General features: G+C 44.5%; 3 protein-coding genes across 3 annotated transcripts in view; 1 reads left to right on the plus strand and 2 right to left on the minus strand.

Moving 5' to 3' along the window:
• Positions 1-2274, minus strand: part of rgs22 (regulator of G protein signaling 22) — a gene marked incomplete at both ends in the record, with an annotated part of 14940 nt that extends 12666 nt beyond the window's left edge. Inside the window, 5 exons of the mRNA XM_080857396.1 lie at positions 171-225; positions 595-718; positions 1582-1667; positions 1811-1990; positions 2263-2274. Coding sequence (XP_080713522.1) covers positions 171-225; positions 595-718; positions 1582-1667; positions 1811-1990; positions 2263-2274 — 457 coding nt within the window. The remainder of the gene's footprint in view (positions 1-170; positions 226-594; positions 719-1581; positions 1668-1810; positions 1991-2262) is intronic.
• A 902-nt stretch (positions 2275-3176) lies between these two features.
• On the minus strand, positions 3177-5526 carry fbxo43 (F-box protein 43; the record flags this gene model as incomplete). Its single annotated transcript, XM_080858359.1, has 4 exons — positions 3177-3425; positions 3542-3721; positions 3868-3970; positions 4070-5526. The coding sequence occupies 4 exons, from the start codon at positions 5524-5526 to the stop codon at positions 3177-3179; spliced, it is 1989 nt and encodes a 662-aa protein (XP_080714485.1).
• A 2257-nt stretch (positions 5527-7783) lies between these two features.
• Positions 7784-21210, plus strand: spag1b (sperm associated antigen 1b; the record flags this gene model as incomplete). The annotated part of the gene is made up of 18 exons (XM_080857397.1): positions 7784-7923; positions 8093-8252; positions 8707-8814; positions 8982-9055; positions 9138-9250; positions 9339-9444; positions 9629-9759; positions 10054-10160; positions 10377-10494; positions 11301-11738; positions 13525-13624; positions 15135-15287; positions 15927-16084; positions 16866-17007; positions 17940-18066; positions 18279-18437; positions 18675-19013; positions 19458-21210. The coding sequence occupies 18 exons, from the start codon at positions 7784-7786 to the stop codon at positions 19584-19586; spliced, it is 2802 nt and encodes a 933-aa protein (XP_080713523.1). The 3' UTR covers positions 19587-21210.
• Between the last annotated feature and the right edge of the window lie 1299 nt (positions 21211-22509).

Raw genomic sequence — 22509 nt, forward strand, 5'->3', positions numbered from 1 at the left:
TACAAATAGCACCTGACAGGATTTATGAATGGTGAAAACATGTGATAGGTGAGCTGTCAGCCATGTCATATATTTGACACCCTGGGTGAAAAATGGCACCGCTGTTCGCAGGCGAAGCTTCCTGACAGCTTTCAGAAGTTTCTCATTTCCTCTCTGGGCTTCTCACTTACCATTCCTGTACTCACAAGCGGCTGAGTTTTCCTCTTTGATGAAAGACAGTTGATCCTGCGGGAGAAATCACATAATGTTTGTATGAGCACCGACACCCTATTAGCCTACTCTTTCATGTAACATAATCCACGTTCTCTTCTTGTGCCATCCTTGATGGAACACAAACAAAGTCTTGCATACCTAAAAGTAGGTCTACCACAGCACATCAAACTCCAACACCCATAAGGCAAAAGGTTTGGTAAGCTTTAAAGCACAGAGCCTCTTGCCATCAGCTAATGAATTGTGCTTTAATAATGTTTACGCTCTGTTAACTTCCTACAATTACATGGTAATCATTACATGACATCACCCCGATCAAAAGATTCAAACCCAAGAGGCCCAGCTTCATTAGTCTCAGCAAGATGTGACGAATTTCATGAGAACCTTGTTAAGACCGTGTGCTGTACAGCGAGGAGGGGGTTGTGGGTAGACGGTGCAGGGAGCAGGGGTGGAGGCATCGTCCTGTCTCTGAGTCGGACAGACCAGCTGGGATAGGATTTTCACCAACCTTAGAAAGAATGAAAAACAGTGACTGTGTTTAAAATGGACAATTAACTGATTAGGATGAAGAGTTCTGGAAGTATTTATCTTCTCTCTGATCCCCGATATGATAACAGGGCAGAAGAATATGCTGCCATTCAGTGTCATCCGATCTTAAAATTACGACAGTTGTGGCTTGCTCAGACATGCAAGTGAGATAAGCTGCCTATATGCACATGTTTTGATTCATTGTGGGAAACCATAACGTGGAAGAGTAAAGGGGGTTACGTATACAGCTCATGATTACAGTGGCCCTCATATCATGCTGTTCCATTACTATCAGTAAACGGTGAAGACAGTCACACAATTCTGGGTTACGCTAAGGGATTTCTACTTTAGACACACATTCTTACAGAGGCTACAGAAAATCTCCCTTTCATGTGTCTGAACATGAAAATCCACATGACCCAAACAGGGACACAATTCCCAGCCTTTTCCGGAGTAGGGTCACACATTCAATGTAAATATAACCACTAACCACAAACCACACTACTCCAGTTTAAGTAACTTAGTAACAGGTCTCAAGAGGCAGGTAAATTATTACATTTAGACAGAGGACTATGGTTTCTTAGAGGTTACAGCTGCCACCTAGCATTGAATGGTTGTGGTGGACGTAGACTCACTGAGCCAAGTCAAGCCTACAGGACCTGAGCAGCTCTGTTAGCAGATAGGTTTCAAGGCTTTCAATTACACCAAATGCAGGACGGGAGAAAGAAAATCTTAATTTCTAATATTTAAAGCACATCATAAAGGAAATAAAGTAAACATTACACAACTCATTTAAGACCCACGTTAATTTAATGTAGCAATAATAATAATACATATGATTACCTGTATTCAAAGTAGTAGTCGCTTTGTAAAAACAAGGATAGCCTTGATTTCGTAACCCACTGCATTCCTTTTTCTCGGTCCAAACACTGGAAAATTGGACAATTTTTCATGTGGACTTTTTTTCCGTGATAATTAAACGTACCACACACCACAACAAATTTCTTTATTCGTATGTTGAGTCAAAGCACCATACTTGTAAATATTTCCACAGTGAACATTAATCTCTCACCAGAATTGTGTAAGAGTTGTCAAACATGGGGACTGCGGTGAGCTGCAGAGTATCAGAGTGGGACTTGAGTTCATGTTCGTGCAAAGCTGCTCGAATTCGGCTGTGAAGGGAATCCGCTGCATCGCTCACCACCTCAAAAGCCCCAGTCTCCGTATTGTATTTTATGGTTTCGGAAAATGCCTGAAACGTACAGATAAATCAAAGAAGAAAAGCGCAAAAGGCTCTCCAATGTTACAGATCAACAGAGTGTATGTAGACTAGGTTACACTACTATTTGTACAAACAAAATCTTGAGGGATTTCCTTACTGGGAGACTTAAAAATGCATTCAGGAAGTCCACTAGAGCATAGTCGTTGGCTAACTTGTCTTCCTACAAATAGAAAACAACTGTCAAATAGTCCAGGTCCAAGCTTTTTCATAAAATCAGGTGCACGCGTTACCCATCACTTTACGTCCGCAAACATGCTTGCTTTCATGATTAATAGAGAAAATTACATTTTGTTTTTACAAAGCACGGTTATTCTTTATTTAGATATACGCTATTTAATCATACAAAGTGTAAAATACAGAACTTGCCAACAAAGCAACAGGCCACTTACGAGAGCGCTGTTCAAAGGTGTCGATGAATCTAAAAGGGACGAAAATGTACGCAATCAGAACAGAACACAAAATAATTAACAGTCATTGTTGGATGCGCTGCTCACCTGTATTTACCAACATCTCATACCAAAATGTAGTCGGGTTTTTAAAATGTTATGTTTGTCTACAGCTCGGTAAGGAATGTAGTTGCAGTTGTGATTGAACTAACTTCACTGAATGGCAATCACCCATGTACTTAGTCTACTTTCACATTTGAAGGTTGCCATGGAGGTAAACTCAATCACAAGAGGACCTGGCAAAAAGGATTAGGCAAGGTAAATCAGGTTTGTGGCCAGCAGATGGCGCGGTTACCTTGTTTCTTCTTCTTACATGTCAGATGGTTTTACTCAAAACGATGTATAATTGGGATGAACTAACATTCCAAGGAAGAGTAGATAAAGAGTATATATTGAAAGGTGTGATGAACCAAAGCTTCAATTCTAAGAATGTAGTAACTGGCATGCAACACATGGGTTTAAAAGTGAACTTTATTAAAAGAATCTATGAAAAGAGCTGTTTAGGCATGAAGTCAATATATACATACACAAATACACATATAAAAACTCTCTCCACGGTACCACCGACATTCAATTGTGCAAAATAGCTGCCAAGTTCATTAGCGTCATTAGAAAAAAGTGGCAAAGTATTCTTAATGTCCATAAAGTCCATAATGTAAAAACACGTAAAACAAAATAGGAAAATAAATCTTCATCAATTTGACCACCCGTCACAGTCGCTTGATGTTGCGTTTGCTCTGAGCGCTTCCAGGAAGCATGTCTCTTTTGCTGCGGCGTTTGGCAGAGAGGTGGGCGCATTCTCTGGAGCCGTGGTAGGCACAGAGGCACGCTGTGCAAAAGGTGAAGCCGCAGTCTGCCCTGCAACACACACCCTCCCTCTTTACGGAGTGGCACTTCGCAGGGTGCTGGCAGTGCGGACAGGGCTTCAGCCACTCGTCGCGGAAGAGTGTCTTCGCCACCTGCAGGGAGATATAATTGTAGATTAAATATAAACAAAAACAGTATAGTAATTATCCTTATCCATTATCCTCATTCTAGCCACCATAGTCTGCAGGGTCATTATTGGAGATCCTACCTGAAGAAACTCCTCCCGTTTACTTGAAAGTTTTGGGTTCTGCTGGACCGGAGTCACCGATGTCCTCCCTGATGGAGTGGTGCATGGAGTCTTGGACTGGGCCTGGACAGACCTTAGTGCCGACCTACACCCCAGGCTCAACCGCGTCTCTGCATCTGGGACATGAACGGCACCGCCCATCTACAAAACGTGAGAAAGCCATTTAGAACCCTACACCAGAGAGAGACACAGACACACTATCACATACTCACTTCTAGCAGTGAGTAGTAGCAAACTCTAAACAAAGCCAGGGAGATGTAAAAACACAAATAGGCCTACAGCATTACCTCATGGTTCTTCTTCAATTCTTTCACATGAGATTTTCTCCTGTGACGTGCCTTCTTATCTTGTGTAATGATCTCATCCCAGACATCAGACACCTGGCCAAAACTGATTCAGAGAGGAAAGAGACAATATTTAGCAAAACAATTTCCAAACATAACTATGAAGCAATTATAATCAGACAGATTAACTGATGCAGTAACTCACTTGTGAATATCCTCAGCTGACAGCTGGTTCAGTATCACTGCCAGGATGTGCCTGAGGTTTCTGTGCTTGAGTTCAGCCATGACATCCATCTTGCCCAGGCCCATCTTCCTGCCAATGAGCCCTGCCAGTGGCATTTTGGGCAACGCTTGGGCATCCTTCTCTGCAGAACGCAGCAGTTCGTCAAGGCTGGTCTGCTCAGGCAACATCCTGGCGCTGCGCTGGCTCATTGCGTGCACCACCTGCAGCGCGGGCGTCAGGGACAGGTCCTCCAGCCTCGACCTGGTGCTAAGTGGCGTCCTGTCCAGGAAGACGCTTTCGTCTTCACTGGAAAGGACTTGGGGTTGAGGTCCATTCGGAAGGGGTAGTTCCGTTCTGTTTGTGCAGCTGGTCGCGTTAATGTCATCCTCAGTCTGAGATCCCCCTTCTTTGAGCGTGGACAGCCGACGCTGGCGCTCAAGCCGGGAGCGCCGTTTCAACTCCGCCAGCCGCAGGGCCTCCTTGTCCTTGGGGGTGACTGATGGAACCAGCTCCTGAAAGGAACCATCATAGTCCAGAGAAGAGTTCTGGGACTTGTCCAGGCCCAGGGAGCTGAAACCGCTATCAGCACAAGCAGAGCTTTCAAGCTGCGAGAAGGGGGAGAGTGATGGGGTGCCCAAGATGCTCAGATTTTCAGAGAGATTTGTTGCCAATTTATTGATGGGAGTTTTGAAATTGTCTTTGGCTGCTGGCATCAATTTACCAAACTGGGGTGTCTGGGGGTCATCAGTCTCGAGGAGACCAGAAATTATACTTTCGTCAAGATCAGCATCGGGGACAATGTTTGAGGGCTTTCTCTGGAAAGGAGAGTTGGAGATGATGAACTCTCCATCTTCTAGAGTGGAGGTTCTCACATGAGAGAACATGGAACGCCAGCTTCTACCACACAAAGTAGCATTCTCAACTTTCAAAGTGCTTGTTGCAAAAGGCTCTACCATGCATGTTTCAGGAGAATCAAATTCCAAACAGCCTTTTAGCGGCCCTTCCTTTCTGGACCGGACTGCCAAACCAATGCCATGGCTTCCTGGGGCCTTTGTGCTTCCCATTTTACTATCTGTTGCCGATTTGAACTCAAGCAAGCGCCTTCGTAGTGATGCATCTTTCTTGCAGACCTTGGGAGTCTCACACCAGCTGGTCTTAAGTGCATGCTCCTTGGAAGCATCTCTCTCCGGACATCTGGTGAGATCCCTTGATTTGGTATTTGGCGTGTTGAAAGAGAGAGCAGACAAGCAACTGAGGTCGAGATTTTCCTTTGGTGTCTCTAATTCGCATTCCACTGCATAATGTCCCAAAACGTTATATTTGGCCCCAGTCATCTTCCTCACCGGCGTATGCAATGTGTTCATGTAGGCACTGGTGTGAGAACCTCTATGTTCAGCATTAAAGCCCTTGGAATAAGTAAAAGCCTGACTGTATTCCATGTCCGAGTGTTTTACTTAAATGTGCTGTGAATTATTGTGATCAAAGAGTCCTGCGGAAAAAAAAAAAAAAAAGGAATTAGTATCACACACCGACACCGATAACGCCATAATATTAAACTTGGCTATTTACAATTTACAAAATAAGTCAATTCGAACAACGTAACATATAAAGATATAAAGCATCACAAAAGATAATCTACTGATTTTGTTTTTCTTTCTTTCTTTCTAACCCTAGTCATCCGTTAGCCTGCTGTTTTATTTAGCAAGGCAAGACTACCTAGCGTATCGCTAGTTTGTCAACATCAAATTAGCCAGCAATAAATTACTATTTTTGTGACTTCATTTTCGTTATGGCAAACCTTACCCTCCAGAAATCAATTTCAACAATGTGAAATATGGCAAAATGTAAAATTCCACCGAGTGGCAAACTTCAGTTTTGTGGTGGTTGGCTAACAGGAGAGATTAATATTGTTTTCAGTGAAAGTTATAATTTGGTTATGGCAACATCAACAACTCATTACTATGGTTATTAAAGGGCGCGTGCCTCAGAACCTAGAAGACAAGGTCGCTCGTGTCCTTTTAAAATGTGCGTCCACAGAATCCCCATGACTCCCAGCATCCCGCTCAAACTCCACCAAGGAGCGCCAAAGCCAGGCTATCCCCAGACACGTCCCCAGGTGCGACTCACCCACCAATAGCGATAACATAGAGGCGGCGTATATAGCTTGCCAACTACTCAAGCTAATGTGTTTGTTTGCATTTCACCGACAAAAAAAAAAACACATGTTCATCATTACTGGCATTAAACAGAGCCATTGTATTAACGTATGACCAGTTTGGAATAAATGCCTTAGTTCTGCTACATGCTTCGACAAGCTAATCGCAACCAAAACTAACTTAACGTAACGTGGGCTAGCTAGTTGTGCTAGTGATGTAACTGGAATTAAAGTATTTGCAAGTTCACATGGGTCATACAAATTATCTGCAAGAAATACATTACATGATTAACAGCTAAGCTTTTAGAACAAAACTGTTCAGTCCTGTGCATTTGAAACACATGAGTTACGGTGTTTCTAAAATGCTTACGATGCTAGCTAGACACCACCATGTTTCCGCCTTCAGAACTGTGACATAAAGCACATGTGAATATACTGCACAAAATAAAGAAAGCTAAAAGTAATGCAGACATTACTAACGTTTTAACTTCGTGTACTTACATGACGTGAAAACGTTGTTAAAAGACCAGTCTCAACCCCCTGCACAAGAACGATGGAATTGTTTGTGCAGACTGCACAGGGTACTTGTTAATAACAGCCCCTACAGAAATGAACCTAAAAAGTCAGGAACGAACTGCCTTTCAAATTTGGTGCGGATACATCTGATTGGTGGTGTGACGTACTTCCGAGTGTGTGGTTTCCAAAGAACATCCCACCTACAAAGTCACATAGACAAGAAGACCCAATGAAGTCTTCGTTTGTCTTTGTACAATTTTCATGGTTTTATTACATAGGTTCGTTGCTTAAACAGCTTACAAATTAATTGTCTTACATACATATACTACATGCACGGGCTTACACGAAGCCTACATTGCCGAAAGAGACTTTCGGTAAAAAAAAAAAAAAAAAAGCTGCAATATTAAAATATATTTCACGACGTCTGTTTCAAGCTTTTATTTCCCCCTGTTCTCCCAGTTTTACCATATTAAAACATTTCAAGAAAAAAACGTACTGCACCATTTATTAATATTTTAGGTGGTGTAAACTTTAACTCTTGATGTTTCAAGTAGCAGTGGTTTAACTAATACAATGATTTTACTTGTGGATTGGAAGCAGTGGAAGGCACCAGGAAGCGCTCATAATTAATTCAGGTTTCCATAGAAACATCAAACTGTGTGGCTACTTCAGGGTGCGTTTAGCAGAAGCTAAGAAAAATTGTGTCCTGTGAACAAATACTTTTTGTATATTCAACATAGACCAAAACCAATATTAACACGTGACAAGGGGCAACTGTATCCTGGTAAGTGATAATAACAAATGCTGCTACTAAACTAGCTAGAAAGATAAGCGTTTCCAGCTGTTAACGTTACAACTACGTGTTGTTAGCCAGCTACGCAAGCACAACCTAACAGTAGGCTATATTAAAAGGCTGGATCATCATACATGCGTTATTTTAGTGTTTTATGAATTAACCTTACACTTGACTGTTTAACTAAGACGCAACCTCTGTAATCGTATTTTTTTTTATCTGAATAGCTACCATGAGTGCTGAAATGGTGAACGGTCTTCTGAACACAGAAGTGATACATTCAAACAAGATTCCAGTGGAACACCTGGATTATGATTATATTGAGAAGTGCACTGACCTAGGGTACTTGGAAAAGATTTTAAAAGTTCTGGGGTGAGTGAGAAACAATACACCACTTGAAGCAAGCTGTCTAGAAAGGTTTTGTAGTCATGATCCATCTGAATTAACATAAATGAACAGGTACTGCGACAATTTCTCAGTGCTAGCGTTAGTATGTGATATCTGCCTAATACATTTTACTTCCATGAATTATTTAATTAAGTTCTGGGGAAGAAGGCATTTTCCCTCATCTTATTGAGTTCTGTGAGAAACATGTTGAGAAGCTCAACCCCAAGAGTCGTGCCCTCCGGAAAGACAAACCTCCAACCTCACCTGCATCTCTCCCTAAAGATGAATGGAGTCAGATATCTGACGAACTCAAGGTAGTTTTACATGATGTATATTATACACATACACACATTTGCACCCAATCCCACTCATGCACTTTCACTCACATAGACTTGCACATTCTTACTCATTCTCAGAATGTTTTGACTAATCTAGAAAAAGTATTGTCATGAATTGTACAAATACTCCCATCACCATCTCATTTTATACTGTGTATGAATGTATTTTGCCCCCTGGCTTTGTGTTTGTAGGTATTCTATTGTGATACACATTGTGTACATTTTTGGAAATAACAAATGTTTAGTGACTTATGATGAGTGTTTGTGTGTGGGTGTGTACACGATGAGTACATGGTTGAGATATGACAAACATAATGTCCACATTGTCACAGCTTTAAGGAGTCATTGTCACTTGGAACAGTCTTGTACTGGGCATTACAATGTATTCCACGGATGTGGGTGAAATTGACAATATGTGTGCTTCGTACAGAGCTGGGAGATAGAGATGAGTGTGGGGGAGAAGCAGCTGAAACAGTTTCCCTTGTTCAGCGATGACGAGAATGTGCCGCCCATCCGAGGCTCAAACTGCTCCGTTCAGGTGAGCTTTTGTCTTCCAGAGTGTTCTGCTATGTTGAGGAAAGCAGGGGGTTGCCAAGGTAATTAGCACATAAAAGCAAACGTTAGGGATCATCCTTTAAATGCAAGGTGGTTGTTAAAGTCCCCTTTTATCAAAATGTAACAGCTAAATCTCACTTTGGTAAACAGAGAACATCTGCAAGTGGTGTGAAACAGATCAAAAACAAGGCGCCTGTTCCTCGTGAATACAAGGACTGGGACAAGTGAGTTGGATATTTGAAATCACACATTTTTTCTCAACGTTGCTGTTGAAACCATAGTTATGTCTATAACGTTCTTTTGCAGATTTGATATTGAGAAAGAATGTGCTAAAGTTGATGGGGTGGTCACAAATAACGCTGCCCCTACAATCATCAACCGTGGCCTTCCAAAAGTCCTAAGAAAACTACAAACAAGTGGTGAGATTGAATATTAATTTGATGAATACATTATATCCTCTATGTCTAAAAATGTGGTGCACACTGAGTTCATTCTTCCATATTCCAGCACTGACTGAGCAGGAAATTATGGTTTTGGCAAACCGTGAGAAGGACAAGGGCAATGAGGCTTTTAAAACCAGTGACTTTGAGGAGGCAGTGGCATATTACACAAGGTCTGTCATATACTTTTATCCTCAGCATTTGTAATACACTTTACAGCAGATGTGGCGTTGTGATGTCCTTTCATCCTTTTCATTGTAACTGAATACAACTGACAATTCGTCATATCAGATAAGTTATCAGTTATCAGATGAGAGTGATGAAAATTGATAGGGAATTGGGATGTACTGTCTGCAGGAGTCTGTCGGTATTACCAACGGTAGCCGCATACAACAACAGAGCTCAGGCGGAGATCAAACTGCAGAACTGGCACCGTGCCCTCAGCGACTGCCAGAAGGTCCTGGAGATGGAGCCAGGCAATGCCAAAGGTAAGCCTCTCTGCAAGAACATCACAGAGCCGTATGCTGACCTCACAAAAGGTTTCAGACTGTACCCTTATTAAAATATTTGTTGTTTTGTTGTTATTGTTGTTGTCAGTGTTGGTCAAAGGGTGTTTTGTATAAATCCCTATATTAACCAAAGCAAACAAAGCCGGTGGACATACAATGTAGTGTATATAATACACATACAGTGTAAGTATTGGACCTATTGTGTGGTTGATGGACCTGCAGTGTAGTTGACAGATGTAAGATCTATAGTGAGATGGCTGTGTGGATTTGCAGGTCTGTTGCGTCGTGCTACTGTGCAGAAGCACCTGGGAAACCTGCAGATGGCCACTGATGATGTCAACGCTGTTCTTCACATAGAGCCCCATAATGAGATTGCAAAGGTAAACATGTTCTCATAACAGGAAGGGAAATAATTCTTACCAAAATGAATAAAAGTTAGTTTGACATAGCCATGCGTTTGTATTACCTTTACCACTAGATGGCAGTATATACTCATACCATATCTTGTCATTGTCATAGTCGTCACAGTCACACATGTATTTAATAATATATATATCAATGATAATAGGTGTTCAGTAAGACTATTATTCCTTTAGAAACTTCTTAATGAGTTGAATAAGAAGATGACTGAAAGAGCACCTGAGAAGCCAGCTAAGGGAAAGACAATCCTGATAGAAGAAATCGAGGACGAAGAGGAAGAGGAAGAGGCCTGTGGTGAGTGTTTGGGTCAGAGTCAGACCATCTCATAACTGCAGTTCTTCCTGCTCAACTTTCACGCTTTGTCTTTCTCAGCAAGCATTCCTTAGATGTGAACACACCTTCTCTGAATATTTACCCCAAGGCATACGCCCTTCCACATGCTACATGAAGCATGAAATACTGTGGTGAGCTTTAATATTCACCATTTTTAATTAAATCTAAGTGGTGTGTTCAGTTGTGAAACCACTGGGTAACAAATCAAGTCTACATGAAAACAGGCCAGGCAGTTAAGGTACAACAGAAAGCTTATATCATCTTTTTATCTTTGTGTTAAAGAAATGTGTCTTATTGTAAAGCAGATAGGGTACTTGGGCGCTGTTCACAACAAAACGGTGACTTTCCTGTTCCACCTCTCAGTCCCCAGCAGAAGGGCTGGCTGTGGGATTTACCCACTAATCCAACAGCAGAGTCACTCACACTAATGGACTGCATTAGCTTTACTAATGTACCCACTACAGCCGTTGTCTCTCTTTACCGCACAACTCTAGTTCATTGTAACACCAGCGGTGTTTCAGAACTAACAAGCCAGATCCTGCCCCTCCCTCCGGCCCCCGGCTTCTTGCGTGTGTGTGTGGTACATAGGAGTGCTCTCCCAGAGCTCCCTCTGAAAGATTTTCTCCCTGCGTCAGGCCCTTCCCCCTCCCTTTCCTTCCATTTCCGACCTCTCGCTTCTCTCGCTCTCCCTCCCCCAACTGTGATGTAATCACTAGCTGCACTAACCCCTCCTCCCTCCCTCTCCCTTTCTCTTTCTCTCTCTCTCGCGCGCACAGACGGTGCAGTTGAAAGCAGCAGTCAACAGAGAGTCGGTGGGGAGAGCTGCGCGGCAGCCGCTGCAGGAGAGGAGAGAGCGGACATGGGCAACGCGCAGAAGAAGCCCCATGGCAGGGGCGACGGCGGGGGAGCCAGGGGCAAAGGGGGCAGCGCCGACAAATACACGGTCACACCGCCTGGGCAGGAGGGGGGCAAGCAGCGCCCGGCAGGGAGAGGGCTAGCCAACGGCAACAGCACGGCTCACCAGGGGGAGAGCGCCAGCAGAGAGACGGGGGAGCAGAGTAAGGTCAACCTGGACGCGCCGGCCGGGAACCTACCCCCGCCACTGGCCCGCCTCAAGAATGAAGGCAACCACCTCTTTAAGAACGGACAGTTTGGGGATGCCATTGAAAAGTACTCTCTGGCTATCGACGGCTACACAGAATCAGGTAGAACCCCCCCTCCCCCAGCTAAGCTAATCCTGTGTGTGTGTGTTGGCACTTGTGAGACCTAACACAGTTGACTTTGAGCCGGGGCGTGTGAATGTATAAGGGAGATATGATGCTGTTGTTCATTCTTGGGTAATTTAAGGGGAAGCTTTGACATGCAGGGGCATGCTGGGAGGTATTAGTCAGTTCCTGGTTATTTTTAGAGTGGATGTTTTGAAGTGACATTACCAAACAGATTACATCCCTCTGTATGCTCTCTATCAGTGTATAGTGAACATCCATGACCATTTTTTAAAGCACATTGTCTGTTCAGGGTAGTGAGTCCTATAAACCAAATCAAAGGTTGAGTTTAGCACTGGCAATAAATATGGTACTGCCACATATTTCAGAGAAAGCATGACTAATACCATTTACAATGAAGGGTAAAGAGTCCATTGGATGTTACGTGCGTTCTTTGACAGCCAGTGACCTTATGAGCCCCTGTTTTGTTCTTATAAAATATTAAAAGTGGACTATACACTGCAAAACATTTGGACATATGGCTTACTGAGCCTGTGGGGATCTGAAGTCAAACATGTTTTTCCTGCTGGAACAGTCCCATCTGGTGTAAGGCAGCAATTTGTATTTATTTATATATTTGTTTGGTTTATTTATTTATTTATTTTTCACATCCGCGTTGAAGTCGTGCCCTCCTGAGCCTGAGTCATGAAAACAAGCTCGGCGCTGCAGTTCTCTCAGAGGTCATGTGACTCCTGACCACGCAGCGTGAAATGAGATCGCCCTATGGCAACCGCAGCCATAAATCTGCCCCCTGTGCCGCCCACTCCTCCTTTATCAATACCCATCAGCCCCTACATCCGCACCACCCCTGCCATCACCAACACCACTCACTCCTGGCATACTTAGACTTGCCATCTAATTACCTAAGGAGTGAGTGACAGAGAATGGGATCCTCCATCTCTTTAATACAGAGCCACTTTATATCCACCAGACTGGTTTGGTCAGGACAGGCTGGCAGGAATGCCAGTGAGGTGAGAGGGCACTCTATTGTGTCGGGAATGTTTGCATGTCAAGTCTATTAGCATGACCAAACTGGTTTTCCAGGCGGGAGGAGGGTGAGGCTCGGTTACAGTCCCAGTCTAAGCAGACCTGACTCAGGCCTTGGGTGCTGAGGGTAGGTCCAAACATCAGCTTCTGAAGAGCAGAGGTGCCCGACACACACACATACACACTGAGTCATCTGCCTCTTTCCGTACATACCCAGCGCTAAGTACGCTAAAGCATAGCCATGCATCCTGGAGGTGCTGATGGGTTGCAGTTTGTTTGTTTTGGTTTGTTATCTTAGTTCATTAGTTACTTGTTTGTTTGCTTGATTGTTTAGTTGCTTGGTTGCTGATCTGGTCTTTTTCTGGGGTCAAAGCTAGCCCATCTGGGACCAGGATTCTAGTTGGGTTCAGTTCCACTACGCAGAATCATGCCTGGCTATGCTGCAGAGCCCAGGATGTCCTGCCACTCCCACTCCTCCTCCTCCTCCTACCCTTCTATTGAACATTCAGGTTATTATCCAAAAGGCATACTAAGTGAGGCATTCCCTGCAGTGCTGCCAGTTCATTTCAGGACACAGGCCCAAGGATGCAGAGCGTGTATTTAACAAAGAGATAGCTGACTTTTCAATACCTACCTTTTTTTTATATGGAGCTGGTTGGCGGAGGATGATTTGTTTCGTTTATTTCTTTGCTTGTTTATTGAGTGCCGTTGTTTATTTGTATGTTTTCCCCCTGTTTAGGCATTGACAGTCCAGAGGACCTCTGCATCCTGTACTCCAATAGAGCTGCCTGCTACCTGAAGGACGGGAACAGCGCAGACTGTATTACAGACTGCACAAAGTAAGCCTCTGAGACTCAAACTATTGCAGTGAGGGGAGTTTGTTTCCAAGGGGTTATGAAATGCAGCTATTACAAAAACGGTTGGGATACTTACAGCATCATGTCAGACATATTTGCAAGTGGAAAATGCTCCCTGTCTTGTTAACCAGGGAATTCATAACAATATATCAAACCTATATATTCAAACACAGCTGGTGCTGGCCGAGGTTTCTAAAGAGTGTGTTGCTGTGCTGAGTGGTATTGTGGGTAAACCTCTTACCTTTGGGTTAGAGTACAAGGCTGCATGGAGAGGCAGAGATTAGGCACACACAGCAGACACAAACTGCACCGTGCCTCAGGCTAGTAGGGTACAAAGAGCTCTCTGATTCACAGAGTCCACTGGGGGACATTGGGGGATCGGTCTGTTTGACACCAGAGACATTTAAAGCAAACTGTCTGTGTCATTTGTGCCGGTAACATGACTTAATGAGCATACATCACTTGCCTGGAATATGTTTGGGCCTAAATTATGTGTGAACATGATGGGCAAAATGTACGAAGGGTGTGTTTCTCTCAGATGCGGCTAATTGCACACTGATCAGGTGTTCAAAATGAATCACCAAATTACGAAGAGTGATAATCCAAGAGACCTTGAAATGTTAGCTACCGGTGATTAAATGGCAGAGATAAAGTTTAGATGTCCATGGAGGCTTGTTTAATGGGTGTCTGGGCAGTGGACAAAATGGATGCATTGTGAATACTCAAGTTCGCTCAAGAGATAGAAGAACAGGTGATTCATTTTGAACACTTTGAACATGCGTTGTGCTCGTACAAACACATTTTTATTAAGTGTTTGAGGGTTAGATGATGGCTGGAAAAACACAGGCTAAACACCCGTTGTAAATTGGGCCAATTTTATGTTAGTATAGGTGTCCTGAAATCTGTAAAGTGCATTTGTCGTACACATAAAGTACTGTATATTTCAGACAGATTGAGAGATACACAGACAGGGTTTATTTATGTATTTCTGTCAGATTGCGGGTGTGTGCCTGCATGCTTTGAGCTCCTAGCTAAGGATTAACAACTAGCAGAGAAAGCCAGTTTTCCCCATTTTTATATAACATCCATTTAAGCCTCATCATGATGTTTTCCTACGTCTTATTGACCCGGCTATGTATTGGTATTAGGAGAAGCAGCAGTGAGCCAACAGTTTAAAGGAAGTGCTGTTCTGGGTGAAAACGTATCTGTCAATCGCTCAAGTGGCAGCGGTGGCATCTGAGCAGTGTCGTGTCAAGCGATTAAGACAAACACGCAGACACCAACACACGCCGGCCAGTGTATGAATGAAAGTCAGAGCTTAAGCAGTCTCAGTTGCAGCTTTGTCACACACACACTCACCAAACACACACACACCATACGCACACACACACACAGAGACAGACACACACACACACACACACAAACAACACACACACACCCACACACAGATAGGGCCTTGATTGATCCTCTCGTCCTGTTCTATTAATACCAGATCCTTGGAGCTGCAGCCGTTTTCACTGAAGCCTCTGCTGAGGAGAGCTATGGCTTACGACTCGTTGGAGCGCTACCGGAAAGCTTACGTCGACTACAAGACGGTCCTGCAGATCGACATCAGCACCCAGGCCGCCCACGACAGCGTCAACAGGTACTGGGCCCCTTCCCACAAGCCACTGCAAATGCAGGAAGGTTAACACACACAAGGAAGGAGAGCGATCTGTGCTGGCGCCCACAGGCTGCTTCTGCCAAGATTCTTACCAAGTCTGGGTCCATGCCACACTAGTTCTATGGAAATACTCACTTGGCCAAATACCTTGTCTCAGCTGTTGTGTGGGAGCATACGATTGAGTGTGTGAGAAATGTTTCTCAGTGAATGAGTAGTCAAATCAGTTCCTATTCATGGTATGTTATTAAGCTCATACAAGCACCCCCCCCCCCACACACACACACACACACACACACACCTCCCCCATCTTGTCAGGTTCTCGGGACCACACTGAATTAGTCAGGTCAGGACTCAGGAGTCAATCTGCAAACACCACAAACGACCACGAGTGATAAGCTCCCGACAGAATTACCTGCTGTCCTCTACGAGGCTATTTTGAAGAGCAACCACGTGTGTGTGAGAGAGAGCGCGTATTACGTAACGGTGTACAAGGATCACATCCAGTGGATAAAAGGTGTTTCTGTCCCCCTCCCCCATCCTCTGTCTGTCTTCATCTTTCCCCTTATTTCTCTATCTGTGTGTGTGTGTGTGTATGTGTGTGTGTGTGTGTGATTATGTAAGGATCACCCGGGTGCTGATTGAGCAGGACGGTCCCTCGTGGCGGGAGAACCTTCCAGAGATCCCACTGGTGCCCCTGTCGGCCCAGCAGCATCGCAGAGAAGAGCCACTCAGCGCAGAGGCAGCCCAGGCCCGGGCCGAACGAGCCGTCCAAGACGCCGGTCAGTCTCCCCTCCGTACCCACTCCAGGCAGGCCATCCTGCTTCTGTGGCTGTCGCTGGGCTAACACAGAGTATATATAGCATGACGTATAGCCAATGATGAGGAAAGCATGTTAATCAAGACATCACACAACCATTCATCTGAATGACTCGAAATGAGTGCTTATAAAAGTGTTTTAAAGAGCACATAGGAATATTCACTAGCCCCCAAAGGACTCACTTAAGATCACTTCATTTTTTTTATGTCTAAAGCTCAGATATATTTTTAGTAATTAAAAAGATTGATGCTGTAATTAGCCAAATGTGGGTCCCAGGGAAATCTTGCTTCTTTTCTGCATCAAAAAAGTCATTTAGTTGAGAGCCAAAGAAGCGGTATTCCCTGACCAAGCACTTTACCCCAAAGCCCAGAGGCCGTGCTGTCGTCAGGTTTAAATCTCCCATTAGGAGGAAAACAACGCGGGCAGCCTTTGCTCAGAACTCACCATCGTCCCCATTGATTACCCGCTCCACGGTGACTAACGACTCACATCCTGTGGCTGGCAACTAGCTCACGCTTTCAGCTAATGTCATCTAGCAGTGGAGAGAAATGGGCTGTCGGCCCAGAGGTAGATTTGGTAAAGGGGTGAGCCCTCAGGACTATTGATTGCAGTTTTCAGTAGAGAACGGATGCAGGGGCCAAACAGAGTGTCCAAGCAGAAGAAGTGCGCGGACACAGACCTAGTGTAAGTCTGTTCTCCACGTCTCTTCCTCTGGTGGTGATGTAGTTCCGCTTTCCTTTCAGCCCGAAAAGCAGAAGCGCGTTTCACAGCCTGTAAGACAGACGGAAACGAGTTTGTGAAGAAAGGCCGGTACGAGGACGCGGTGGGGAAGTACAGCGAATGCGTTAAACTGAGGTCCAACGAGTGCACCGTCTTCACCAACAGGTACGTGCCTGAGCCGCCACGACACCCGGACACACCTGCCAGAACATAAAACACACCCGTGCGCACCCACACAATACAAACACGCTGAATCTGATAAACCCAGCTCAACATCTCTCATGCAGATTCATAGAGAGGTAGCAGCGTGTTTATTTCCTGTCATTTTTCTGTATGCGTTGTTAATGGGCTGGATCGCTCAGCGTATACCTGATCCTTCCACCTGTCCTGTCAGGCCTTCATTTTCCTTGTTTGGCGCTCTAAAAATGGCAGCTGTGTGTTGTCCTGGTGACAGAGAAGGGGCTGTGTGTCCGGGCCTTCCAAGGCCTGCTTAATCCACCCCCGCACGGCTCACAATATCAGGCACTGTGAGGAGTCTGTGTGCTTATGGAGGAAAGGCTATCCACATGAGTCACCGGCAACGCCTTTGTTTCGCGTCCACAGTGGATTGACTGACTCTATGCACAACAGCTTGCTTTGGAGTCTGAGTGTGTGTGTGTGTGTGTGTGTGTGTGTGTGTGTGTGTGTGTGTGTGTGTGTGTGTGTGTGTGTGTGTGTGTGTGTCTGTGTGTGTGTGTGTGTGTGTGTGTGTGTGTGTGTGCAATGCATACCAAGGCCAAACAAAGAGAGGTGCAACATAAAAACAGGCAAAGGTTTTTTTTCCACACAGCACCCTTGGAGCTGTTTTTTCCATAAGCACAGCCAGCAGGGCTTCCTGATTGTGAGGCAACGTCCTTCATTCTAGGTCGGAGTTTAATCCAGTGGAAAATGTAATTTTGTCATGTCAAGGTCACAATTATATCGCAATTTCCTAATTTTCAATTTTTTTTCCCGATTATTTTGAATTGTTCTGTTATAACCAGTGTATGAGTAAGAATATATGTTTGTGTTTGTTGTGGAGTCTTGGTGGGTGATTTGTTCCCCTGTTTGTGGTGCAGAGCTCTGTGTTATGTGAAGCTGGAGCGTTTCGCTGAAGCTAAGCAGGACTGTGATTTGGCCCTGGCCTTGGAGCCCGAGAACAAGAAGGCCTTCTACAGACGAGCGCTGGCCAACAAGGGCCTCAAGGTAACTCAGACCAATGTCTAGGTGATGTTTTGCAGTGGGAACCTCAAGCTGCCCAAACCTTAGCACGCAACTGTACACATTCCGGTGTGTTGTACAGACTCTGCCGTACTCAAACCAGAATCTATTACACTTCCATGCGTGATTTGGGGGGCAATGGCTAACCTCATTCGCCATGTTTCATGTTGAGTCAAATCTGTCGTGTTTGTGTCTAGGACTACCTGGCCTGCAGTACGGACCTGCAGGAGGTGCTGCGGCTGGACCCCAGCGTTCAGGAGGCGGAGAAGGAGCTGCAGGAGGTGACGGAGCTGCTCAGGCAGAGTCTGGCCACAGCCTCACCAGGCAAACCCCGGCGGAGCGTCCCCATCACAGAGGTGGGCCTCCACAGTTTTGGTGTTTATCTGGAAAGCTTACTAACAGCCAACAAACTTGTCTACATGCATACATCTCAGATTTAGACGTTATACAGTTATGCTCCAACTGAGTTGAGCAAAATGCCTATTTTAATGATTTGTGAGGAATGTCCGTTTTCTTAAATACACACCCAAATATGATAATGAACAGCACCTGTAGCACTCGCCATAAACATCCTCGGCCACCTCGTCCTCCAGGTGGATGACACAGAAGAAAGCGCCTCAAAAGGAGAGCAGGACTCTACAACAGGACAGGACCATGCGGACCAGAGTAAGCCAAGCGCCATCACCGAGCCGGCCAACGCCTATGAGTTTGGACAGGCTATAAGCGCAGCCCGTTCCCATGACGATACGGAAGCCTGTGCTAAGCTCCTCCACCTCGTCGCCCCGGAAACGCTACCGTCTTACATCAGCAACCATCTTGACGGTCACACCATTGCATTTATTATGCAAGCGCTGGACGGTCACCTCCTGGAGACGGACCCCGGCCTGGTGTACCAACATCTTAACCACCTCCACACTGCAGAGCGGTTCTCGGTATGTACCGAACATCTCTGTCCTCCCAGGTTCTGCTGTATATCGTCATGCTTGGATTCAGGGTTTGACTGAGCCAAAATAACATCTCTGTAAATAATGAGGAAAGCCTGGGGGAATAAGTAATGTAGGTTGGTCAGCACCAGACCAGATGAAGTTTAGTAGGCTAGGGTATGTTTTCGACATGTGGCAAAGGAATAGACAGAAGTTGTGCCAAGATGTCATCAGTGCACTGACATTCCCTGCCACTACCTAATTTGATAGTGACCCTGAACTGAATGTAGTTATTTTCTGTGTCACATGCCAAGGTGACTGAATATTGAGACTGGTCTGGAGAATAGCATGAAAAACACCCAGGAACCTTGAATCCATGGCTCATTTCCTGGTGCTAGTAGGCCTAGAGAATGACACTGAATCTGACATCTTTCTTTTTCTTTCCGTCCCCAGGTGGTGCTGATGCTTCTGGACAAAGAAGAGCGTCGGCAGATGACTCAGCTGTTTGAGCACCTGTCGGCGGTGGAGAGTGAGGACTTCAATAAGAACGATGTGCAGAATCTCGCTAATAAATACATCTGACCATTCCCACACCCTCTTGCATGTGCTTCACCACAGAGGGATCTATGCAAACAGACCATCAAATCCACCTACAGCCACACAACGCGCCCAAAGCAATAATAAATAACTACAAGATGCATCAAGATACTATAAACAAGATACCTTCATAACCACACGAATTTGAACTTACAAGACACAGTGTCCTGTGTGGACACTGTCAGTGGATATTTGCACACCAAATGAACTTCGCAGAAAGAAGCCATGTCTGTGTTAAGCCATGCTAAAGAAGCTGTGGTGGGGAGTGCTCGGTGAACAGGCAGGGAGGGGGAGAGAGAATGGACACTTATGGGACAGTGTTCTTTGTCTTCTCATGTGTCGTACAGGATGGGGGTAAGGCAGTGAGGTGGAGAGGGTCAGGAAAAGGAAGAACTCACGTGCAGGTGCATGAGTGTAGCCTGGAGAGAACAGGAACCCAGTAAGGAAAATAAATAAATAAAAAACACATTCAGGAAGAAAAAAGAACTGTGACTCCATTACCCATAGTTCAGTTTCTTCTCATGTTCGTCTTGATTTCCATGTGGTTGCGCCCTTGGCTAAGAACCTTCCAGAGCCCTACTCCAGACTACACATCTGACTCTTCCTCATTAGAAGCAGGCTGGGGTCCAGTGCTGATCTGGTCAGCTACAAGGGTCTTCCTCACTTGTCAACTTTGCTCCAAGGGGACCACAGTGACGTCATGTCCTATGTGTGTCCATAGCTATATGGTTGATAAGGCACTAAACTCCACTCAGAGCATTCTGTACTGTCCATGGGATCCTGTAGGAACCCTGCAAACACATCCTATGGCTAAGGCCTTGAAATTTGGTTCAGGTTCGAATGTGTAACGTGGTCACACACAAGCTTTAATTTGCATTAATCTTAAATCAATCACTTAGCTTAAGCATTTTTAGTGAGGGCCCAGAGGCTGTGAACTGATTTATCTGAACGCTTTAATTTCCTTTGGAAAAAAACCCCTCAAAAAAACAGGCAAGGAGCAATCTGATCATTATATTTCTTTAAGACCGCAGGGTCATTTCTGTGGATGGGCGAGTTCAGTGAGGAAAAGCAGTAGTGCATAATTTAATCCATACTCACAACAGGAGGAGATGAGCAGCATCCATGAGATGTGTGCCTTGAACCCTACTGGCTCAGCACGCAGGTTTCAGTACGCACCCCTCCCCCAGCCCTCTCTGTGGAGATGCAGACTTTACATGTTTCATGAGTCTGTTTAAAATGAAATTGCAGAATGGAATATGTGTTTGGATGGCCGTTTTATTCCTGCTGAATGCACTGGGACTGAGGCGAGATCACAGAGGCTCACAGAGAGAAACTGCATGTTGGCAGGTTTCTCGCTGTATTCATACATTATTTTCTCCACTGGTTCTCAGTCAAACGAGTTCATTATATTATGACTGTAGCTTTACAACAAATATGTTTTAAAATTGTATTTCAAAAGTGCAGGTTTAAATTCTAATTTAAGGATACACTGGAATAAAAGATTCTTTATCGAGTCATATTTCTATGTACGACATGGACGTTTCAATGCTCAACCACTAACGTTATGCAGTTGTGGTTGCCACAGAAATAAAAACATTTTATTTCTTGATATCCGTTGATTTTTTTCAGTTGACTTTGATAGTATTTTTAAGGTTTTGAGTTATTAAGGATATTCCATAGTCAATAATTCAATGTATCTTATACCTGGTTGTAATTGTTACTTTATTTGGAGATGTGTGAAATGTAAAACTTCTGATGTGTATTCTGGACCTGCCCTACATGAGGTGAGAGATAGCGCTCACTTCCTCCCCGGCCAGGTCATGGTATCTGAGGTGCCTTGGCCTCATGCATAGAAAGATTTTGATTTCTTTGATAATGGCTGGAGCTCTGAAACCCATTTGCTCTGTGTGATCAAATGGGTCCTAGACTTCACGACTCCCAGGTAATAATTGGATACATATTCATGGAGGGATGGAGCTATGGGGTGACACCCCTAGTTTTAAGAAAAGGATAAAAGTATGTATTGTTACAATGGCTGACAGAAGAGAGTTAGGTGAATCCTTCGAGTGAAATCTAAGTATCTCTCCTCCGGTGTACATCCTTAGAAGATTGGAGGCCGAGATTGCATATGCTTTTAGACACAGGCCCCTCTGTCTCAATAACTGACCATGCTTTACCAATAATACATCATTGCAAGATTAAACCTGAATCTTCCAGAGTCTCCGATATATGGTATACAATTATTAATACTATCAACCTGACTGTACGAGTTTCTGTGAATCTGTGTATTTGTCCAATATCTCATATGTCAAGCAAAGATAAAAAACAGAAACAAAGACATCACGTTCTTCCTTAAATTTATTTCAGATATGCATTGACATGCATATTGTAAAGCAAAGTGGGGAAAAAAAAAATCCAACACCATAAGCTTTTCTGAACCAATATTAGAAATGATACCAGGGGCTGGAGCACATAGCACTGCACATGAGCATGATGGGGAAATAGAGTGGGATCCAGACACGGCACAAACCCCTATACCAGAACAGCTCGGACCACAGCCTGTGGCGTTCATACATCAACCCAGAATAGGTAGGAAAGCAGCACCAAGATGGCTACAAAGACTCAAATTACAAAATAAGGGTTTCATATAGTCTTCTCCACCCAGTCTGCTTTTGAGACGCCTCTAGTACGGAGATTACAACATCGGAACAAGTGAGCAGTGCAGATGTCTAGGCCGTGACATGGCTTCACAGACTCCCAAGCGGGCTTTGGGAAGCTCGTACAAAAAAACAAACATTAGTTAACGTTAAAAGTTAACAGCAGTCAGGCTCATCCTGCATGTCAGGCGTCAGGGAGTTCGTTTCAGTTGTTGCCGCAGCTATGGTGTGCTACTGTCAGTCTCTGGAGG

This window comes from Sprattus sprattus (assembly GCF_963457725.1).
Source record: "Sprattus sprattus genome assembly, chromosome: 19".
NCBI classification, from domain to species: Eukaryota; Metazoa; Chordata; class Actinopteri; order Clupeiformes; family Clupeidae; genus Sprattus; species Sprattus sprattus.